The sequence below is a fragment of the Mytilus californianus genome, unplaced genomic scaffold (genome assembly GCF_021869535.1).
Source record: "Mytilus californianus isolate M0D057914Y unplaced genomic scaffold, xbMytCali1.0.p SCAF_1, whole genome shotgun sequence".
Classification (NCBI taxonomy): Eukaryota; Metazoa; Mollusca; class Bivalvia; order Mytilida; family Mytilidae; genus Mytilus; species Mytilus californianus.
The window spans coordinates 49,106,672-49,116,058 of record NW_026262581.1 but is presented as its reverse complement, the minus strand read 5'-3'; the positions used below and the strand labels follow the sequence as shown (position 1 = coordinate 49,116,058).

Sequence of the window (9,387 nt, the reverse complement as noted above, 5' to 3'; positions counted from 1 at the left end):
AGAGAATATAAGCAAGCTTTTCATGCTTAAAGCATGATGACAGTATTAACAAAATGGAGAGCCTCTAAAAAGTTTTAACCAATAAGTATTTACAGAATACATTTAATATTTACTTTTTTCTTGAAAAAACACAGCTTATGACTTTCAAAATATGAAAATAAAATTAGATAAACCAATAAGTATTTACAGAATACATTTAATATTTACTTTTTTCTTGAAAAAACACAGCTTATGACTTTCAAAATATGAAAATAAAATTAGATAAACTATAACCATAAAGACCTTTACTGATGAAAAGGGGAACTTTTTAATAAAATTTCTAAACTGAATTTTGCATAAAACTTCTATGTAGTTTTTAAAAATGTTATACTAGTAATGTCCAGTGGAAAATATTACTAAGGTTACTCATAGAAATTGAACAATGAAAAATACAAAATCATGTATACAATAAGTTCAGTAATCACATGACATAAAACTTAAATGAAGTCCAAGTTTGTTTGCTGGTCAGCGTTATTTAAATGAGAAAAGTCACATGGTATAATGAAACAGGTTTAAAGCACATGTCTTATGTTTTTGTTTTGAATGGAAAGCTGTTACACTATTCATACTTACTCCATCAAGTATTTTATATAAAAAAAAATAGAAGTAACATAGAGACCTAATGGGTAACTTTTTTGATTGTTGGCCTAAAATTATGATATTCATAGTCAGAGTTCGTATATATCAAACATTAACATACATCGAGAAAAAAAATGTTTTAATTTTAAAAATGAATTTTTAAGAATTATTTTTTGAAGATTTATAGAAGTCAAACGGACTATACTTCTCATTTCAATAAGACCATGAAATTAAATAAATCAATAAATAAAAATTCAAATATAACTTTTTACACCCATACATATTCAAATTTTTACCTCAAATAACTACACTTGAAAAAAGGTTATCAAAAATATGCAAATCTGGTTAAAATAAAATATAAACATGGATATTTAACTCAACACACTTTAATATAACTGATAATAAACAATGAAAATATCAAACAGTATTTGATATGTAAAACAAAAAACATCTGAGGCCAATTGCAATGCATTATAAAAAAGCCATTCTTATCTGATCGTTATTCTGAAAAAAAATTGCAATAATTTTTTCTCTCATTTTTGATTATGATACTAGTCTCTTATTTTCATATTGCTAACTGATTAACCTTCAATATCTATTTTAATGGTAAACTTTAAAAGCTTGAAAATCACCATATCTTTCACATAGTACATTTTTTGTACTTCTTTTTGCTTTTGTCTTTTTTGTTTTATAACTATTTCTAAAAGTGATCGTCAACTATTAAATAACTTGATAATGCTGTTTATAACACACATCACACTAACAAATTGATTGATAGTTGCAGGATATTCAAACATGCTGATTTATATTCATTTTTTACTGGCAAATAAATACTCAAGTCAGCAGCTTTTTTTTTCATATAAAGCATATAAAGTTGACAAAAAAACCTAAAAATTTCATGGCCTAATTATGTGACATATCGACAGAAATGGTTTATGGATCCTACAGATTCATGAGAAATTTTAACAATACACAATATCAATTTAATAAATTAAAATACTGATCCCAATTGGTTATTCATAAGCAAGATATAAAGTGAAAATTAAACAAAATGATGATAAGCAAAGAAACCTAAAACAAGCTACAGCTTCATTTCAAGATTTCTTACAATTTTACTTAAAGAAATGTTGAATATTGAGTGAAAACTATAAGTTTTGATGTATTATCAAGTTACTTCTAACCAACTTATGGCACAATATGTTAATTATCATGAAATATTAAATATTTGCATAAAACTTTCTAATTCTGTTGAACAATTTGTTAAATTCAAAAACATGAATAAATACAGATATACGGGGAAAAACATTAATGAAAAAGAAACATACTACAAATATTACAAAAACAGACATCTCGCAAAGATCGTCATATGGTCTTAAACAACAGAAAATCTTCTTCATCAAATGTGTAATGTAATCTATAACAATAATAATCAGTAAAAAATCATCATATCTAAGCAGCAGAATACAATATTGGTTACAAATAATATTTATTGTTCAGTCTTAATATGGAATAAACAAAATTCTTAAAAAAAAAAAACAAAACATGTTTTATTCAAAAGTTAAACAAAATATCTTTACACATTCAAAAAGTTACAAAATATGTATAAATTATTAGTGAAAAAAAACATTCTTGTAGTTTAGATCAACAAGTTTTCTTTGTGTTCCTTTTTGTGTCTTTTGCTCCAATCTTTTACTGTAAGAAAAAAAGAATATTATTAGTTTTATGTTTGAATATATACATTGTACGTCGTATGGTGACCTATAGATGATAACTTCTAAGCCATTTGGTCTCTGGTGGCGAGTTGTCTCATTGGGGATCATATCACATATAAATAAACATAGTATAAAAACTATTAAATGAGATCAAAAGAAGATGTCAGCAAGTCAGTGACCAAACAAATTAATTATAATATACATGTTAAACGAAACTATATTAGTTCAATCTTGCGTTGGAAAATAATCAACTGAATAAAACTGAAAATTCAGAAATAATTGCGTGCATTTATTATTGAGATTTTTGAAAAATGGACAAAAATGTGATAATGAATATTGTGATTTCAGGAAAATCAGCCTACATATATAACTATCAGAATGCGAGTTCTTATTATTGCGATACACACTCAGTCGAATTATTCACAATAATAAAAACCTTGCAATAATTTCTGAATTTACAATACTTGTAATGAAATACATGTAACCTTTAAACATGTTAAAATTCTTCTTTGAAATGATTGATTGATTATTGGATTCTTAACGTCCAGTGGCAAATATCTTTGAAAAGAAGATCTTTGTGAATTGATCTAGTAATTCTATATTAAAGAAAAACCAATGCATTTACATGAATAATGTACCTTGCAGAAACTGTATACAATGATAATTTAGATTTTGTACTTTAACTTTTCTGATTAATGAGTTCAAGCAAGTTCACATAAAATGATAATTTTTTTTCTTTTTAGTAAAATGAAACATTTATGCACTAGATAAAAATTGAAAAATCAATAAAAAAAATTACTCATTATTTTTTTTTATATTGCGAACCAACTGAAAAATTTGGTAGCTAATACATCTTCAGATTCTATTGTTGTATTAAAAGGGTATAAAAAAAAGATCTGATATTTCTCTCAAAAAAAAAGTCATGGTAAAATTTAGATATCAGTGTGTTGTGAAAAATATAAGATAACTACCTTGGCATTCTCTTCCACAGTAATATCTGGCATTAGTAATACCTTCCAACTTGCATCTGTAAATAGATAAAAAGAAATAAAGTATTAAATTAAAACTTCAACTCAGTGAAATATATTGATAGTCTGTCTCCTTTTCCAAAGAAACATTCAACTTCGAATTCTATTCATTTCTGATAAATGCAGACATAAAAATACTTCCATTTTTCAATTTAAAAATACATTGTGCAATTTAGAAAAAATGTCTGCTCTTAATAACTGATACACTATCTACAGAAAACGAAATTTACTTGCAGATTTTATTGAAATACCAAAACCATAGCATTTTCATATTTCAATTTTGTTAGCAATTCTCATATGCATTTTGTTGTTGATATTATGGGGTTAAAAATATTTATTCTTAAAAGTTTCAATAATTTGTAAGAAGAAGAAAACATACACTCTTAATCATACTTAAACTAAGCTTTTCAATATGCAAAAACAAGGAGTAGCATGTGCTAAACATACCCATTACTTGAAATTCAAAGTATCTGTTAAACAGTCGGTAGGTGTCTAACAAATCTGAAAATTACTTACAAGTTACTAGTCATCACTATCAAAATGCAGAAGAGATATATTTAAAGTACATGGAGTAAAATTACATCCAAAAATCATTTAAATTACTTGAAACCTTCCTTTTAACTTTTCTCAGTAATACAAGAATTAACATCTTACTTTTGACATTTCATGTATGCCTTAGGAGCAGGTTCAGTAATGTCACAGTTAGCACACTTTCTAATACCATTTTTTTCTGGAGACCCTTCTCTCTTAATTGTTTCAGTGTCAGCAACATCAACCATCACAGATTTCTGATCTTTCTCTAGCATTTTTTCATCCTTTGCTGCTTTTTCCTCATTCTTTTCTTCTGTCAATCCCTCTCCAGCCTGGACACCTATTTCAGTTCCTTTCTGTTGTTTGTATTTCATAAACTTTAAATAACGCTGAAAATCCGATTCTTCTTTGATAACACATTTACTTCTTTCTTCAGTCCATGGTTTTGGTGTGATTATTTTCTCTTTGAATCCTAAAGGTTTCACTCCATCGCTGTCAGAATTTGTCTGAGTAACTGCATTTTGTGATATTTTCATACCAACTTTGACTAATCTTTTTATGTTAAAAGAATCAATGAGCTGCTCTTCTATAATTTCATTGATATCAACTGTAGGATCATTAGCCAAACAAGGAGGTCTAGCAGAGGTCAGAGATGGTTTTTCCTCTCTAACTGAAAGCTGCTCTGGACAATGCAGTCTATGGCTCAGTTCTTTCTTCAGGGTCGTAGTTGGTTCTTTCGGCATCTGATTTCTCTTCTTTAACTTAGCTTTCATTAATTCCTTGGCCTTTACTTGACAAGGACACTGGGGTTCCCCTGTCAGTATGATATCAGCTCTCATGCCATCATATTTTTCAAAGACAATTTTCTCCTCTGCCTCTTCAATAATTTGAGCTATGAGATTGGGTTTTTCACCCAGTGTCTTAGATGTCTGTTTTATGATATTAAATGTTTTTTCAGTCTCTTTCGTATTTGATGAAAAAGACTTCTCTTTTTCTGAGGCTGATGATTCCGTTTTTGTCTGCGTTATACCTAGTTTTGATCTGTATCCAGTTTCTGAATCTGTAGATTTAGTATCCGTCTCTATTATATCCGATGATGCAACCTGGGTTACTTTTTTAGATATAAAAAGCTTACCATTCTCTTTACTTATATTTACCGGTAATGGTTTAGTTTCCATCTTTTTCTGAGTTTCTGAAGAAGGCTTATTATTTTTTTTAGCGGCTGTCAAATTATGCTTTCCTATGGTTGAAGACTCTGCCCTTTTGGTTCCCTTCCTAATAATTGCTTTTACTTCGTCATCTTTTTCCTTATCCATATCCTTAGATGGAATATCATGCTCACATGTTCTACAAAGATGGCGGTGATCACAAGCCTGAACCTTTTTTTTTTCTTTTGGTTTATCCGGAATCATTGGCCCATGTTCAATTACTCCGTGACCCATTATAGCTCCTGCTTGTATAAGTTTTTCTCCTATGTTGCTATGACTCCTAAGACTTCCAACACAAACCTTTGCATCGTCAGTTAACATATTAATAGCGTGTATATTTTCAGCATTATCAAGTGCTTCTAGTATGCGCTTCAACAAATCTGGGTTTTCTTTAACAAATTTTTCATTCAATTCGAAACTGTTCTGAAATGGCAATTCAGAATCTTTGAGTGGTATTTTTATTTCGATTTCAATCTTCTGCTTCTCTGATTTAGGATCAGATTTAGCTTTATCTGTCTCCCATTTCTTACTTTCATCAGGTTTTTTGTCTAGTCTGACAAGTTCATTTTTCTTACTATTATTATCTCCTTTGGCCAGAAAATTATCTTTCTTCTGAGGACTTTTGTCCTCCTCAGCCTTAATAGCTAGCTTTTCTATGTTTGATTCAATTTCCTTTCTTCGCTTGTCTTTTGAAGCTCTCTTTTCAGCCTCTTCTTTCTCTTTTTCATCCAAGACCATTTTTCGCAAAGCTGCCCGTTCCATTTCTAATTCTTTGATCCTATCCCGTCTAATTTCATACACTATATCACTATCCTCCTTTTCTGGAGACTTATTTCCAGTTTGTTTATTTTCGGTTATCCTCTTTTTACTTGAAAAAGTACGTTTGACCTCAATATTTGTCTTTTTACCTCCTTTCTCTGAACGATTTGTTTTATTTCGATAAATAGTAGTCTGAATTTTAATTTCCTCTATTGTTTGTTCAATACTTGCACTTTTGTCAATTTTAATGACTTTTGGTTGAGGAATAGACTGAGCAACCTTCTTTGTGATTACTCTATCAGTTCCTTCTGCTTGTTGCTTAATGGCAACTCGTTTTTCAAAATTGCCAAGAACTTTCTCAACATTTTTTCTTTCATTCTGTAAATCAGCTTCTATTTGCTCAGGTGTTTTAGCCACATATTTTCCATTTTCTTTAATAATGCCATCTTTAGCAAGAATATGATCAAAATCTCCAGCCAAGGCACCCACACATATCTCTTTCAGACAGTTGACACAATTACATTCTGGCAACTGTTTCTTTTTTCCTGTGTGATCCACACACATGCATGCTGGTGAAGCTTGGCCACAATCTTCACAAAAATTGCCAATGTTTTCTTCATCAATATCGACATCTACAGCCATCATACCAATGGATTCTAATTCATCCACTGAAATGATTAATAACGGATTTAAGAAAACATTCATAATTATTTAAAAAATACAAATGTATTAAAAAAAAATTCTACAGTGAACAAATCATGAGAGATGGTTGGCACTACGCAGCCTGAATGAAAATAATATCTTATGCAACCTCAAATATAACATCCTTTCAGAATGGGGACATTAAATGCAATGCCTCGTGTAGAGAGAGTGCACGTTAAGAACCCTTGCTATAACTCTTTGAGGGGTCCGTAGGTGGCCTGTTGCAAGGCAAAATTTCTGTCCTTATCCAACGTCCTTCAAATTTCCTTAACATTACCATTCAAGGGTAACAACCCAACAACCTGTTGTCTGATTTGTCAAAAAATTTAAGGGCAGATAGATCTTGACCTGATCTACAATTTTACCCAAGTCAGATTTGCTCTAAATGCTTTGGTTTCAGAGATATAAACCAAAATCCACATTTTACCCCTATGTTCTATTTTTAGCCATGGCGGCTATCTAGGTTGGCCAGCCTGGTAGTCGGACACATTTTTTAAACAAGATACCCCAATGATGATTGTGGCCAAGTTTGGTTAAATTTGGCCCAGTAGTTTCAGAGGAGAAGATTTAGTAAAAGTTAACAGTTGACGACGGACGCCAAGTGATGAGAAAAGCTCACTTGGCCTTTCAGGCCAGGTGAGCTAAAAATACAACAAGAAATGTAAGTGTGAGGGTGCTTATAATGCAATGTTCTATAAATAACATTTCAAAGAGACATAACTCCTGTAAATATAACAGATCAGTACTGATTTTCAAACTCAACCAAGATATTGCTGATATAAACTTATGATATAAATTTCACATGACTATCCTACTAGAAATGTCAGTGTGAGAGTGTGAACAATATAATTTTCTATATAATCAATATTTCCAAGGGGCACAACTATTTAAAATAAATGGAGAATGTGTCCCCATGGACACAGATGATGCCCCTGCTTGCATACAAAATTATAAAGGGACATAACTCAAGAACAATAAAAGTGACGCTACCAAAATTTGTTCGTGGTCTGAGTTTTAAGGTAATAAGTATTGTGTATAGGTTTCATAATGTTTGGTGGGGGCAAACTTAAGTTACAAAATGAAAACTAAAAATTTTGCAATGTTTCGATTTATAAAGGGGCATAACTCGATAATGATTAAAGTGACGCTACCAAAATTCAACTTGATCTGTGTTTTGTGGTAAAAAGAATTGTGTATAAGTTTCATAACATTTGGTTGAGGCAACTTAAGTTAGAGAACGGAAACTAAAAATTTTGCATTTTTTTTCTATTTATAAAGAGGCATAACTCGAGAATTGTTAAAGTGACCCCACCAAAATTCAAACTTGATCTTTATTTTGTGGTAATAAGCATTGTGTAAATGTTTCATAAAATTTGGTTGAGGCAAACTTAAGTTAGAGAACGGAAACTAAAAATTTTGCAATTTTTCCATTTATGAAGGGGTATAACTCTAGAACAGTTAGAGTGACGCTACCAAAATTCAATCTTGATCTGTGTTTTGTGATAATAAGCATTGTGTATAAGTTTCATAAAATTTGGTTGAGGCAAACTTAAGTTAGAGAACGGAAACTAAAAAATTTGCAATTTTTCCATTTATAAAGGGGCATAACTCTAGAATGGTTAAAGTGACGCCACCAAAATTCATCCTTGATCTGTGTTTTGAGGTAATAAGCATTGTGTTAAGTTTCATAACATTTGGTTGAGGCAAACTTAAGTTAGAGAACGGAAACTAAAAATTTTGTAATTTTTCCATTTATAAAGGTGCATAACTCTAGAACGGTTAGAGTGACCCTACCAAAAACGTACGTACAGACGGACAAGTGTAAAACTTAATGCCCCCTCCACTACAGCGGGGGCATGATAAGTTTATCAGCACCGATTTTTTTACTTGTCCAAGACATTGCTGATATAAACCTTTGAAATAAATTTCATAAATATCTGGTAAGAATTGTACACTTGAGAATGCTTACAATGCAATTCTATATAAAAATTTACACTCCAAAGGGACATAAGTACAAAAATTTCAAAATAACCTACCTCTATCACCATCAGACATAATAAATAATTCAAATGTATCTGGATTTTGTTTCATCTGTTTATACATAGGTCCTTCATCTATCTTTTTCTGTAATAAAAATATTAAATATTGTAATTCATCTTTTTAGAATCATAAATGTTACATCGAAAAAGATAAAAACATAATCACTGAATTTCAAGCAGTACATTTAACAATATTTAAAAAAAAATATTAACAACTTCTTATCTCAAAACAGTCAAACCTGCCTTAACGATCACCTCATTTCAGCGGTCACCTGCCTCTAACGGTCACTTTCAGACCCTCCCAAACGTTTTCTCTGTATAATTTAACTTGTTTCAGCGGTCACCTGTTTAACCCAGTCAGCGGTCACCTAATTTTCGCACAAAATCATCATTTCAACTTTCAACAACGGTCATTTTAATACTTTTAACTGACTGAATTTTCATGAAGAAAAATATATGCGTTCAGAATAGAAGTCCAAATTAAATCCGGAACCAATATGCAACGGATTGGGAGGTGAATTAGCGAATTCCTCGTGTTCTACACCTTTCCGTTTCCTTTAAAAACCGTATCATCAACTTATTTAACCATGAATATAAACATGTTTCGATTGTTTTCTTCAAATTTACAGTGCTGGATTCTGCCATTATTTTATTTCACTGCCACAAGAAAGATATATCGACCGATTGAAAACACTAAAACACTTTGCCCCGATTTCCAGCCTCAGGCGATGTCAGAATCAAATTAGTTCGTAACCTCGTTTAGAAGGTCACCTCTCTTGAGTGGTCACTT

The 9,387-nt window shown here is 30.7% G+C and overlaps 1 protein-coding gene across 3 annotated transcripts in view; it reads right to left on the bottom strand.

Annotated features, from left to right (window-relative positions):
* Positions 1 to 818: 818 nt before the first annotated feature.
* LOC127720014 (uncharacterized) overlaps positions 819 to 9,387 on the bottom strand; it is a 46,909-nt gene continuing 38,340 nt past the window's right edge. For all 3 annotated transcript variants that reach the window (XM_052226440.1, XM_052226433.1, XM_052226427.1), the window contains exons 14-17: positions 8,595 to 8,682; positions 4,013 to 6,524; positions 3,302 to 3,357; positions 819 to 2,310 (exon numbers count right to left, since the gene is read on the bottom strand). In XM_052226440.1, the coding sequence (XP_052082400.1) occupies positions 2,255 to 2,310; positions 3,302 to 3,357; positions 4,013 to 6,524; positions 8,595 to 8,682 (2,712 nt within the window). In that variant the 3' untranslated portion in view covers positions 819 to 2,254. The remainder of the gene's footprint in view (positions 2,311 to 3,301; positions 3,358 to 4,012; positions 6,525 to 8,594; positions 8,683 to 9,387) is intronic.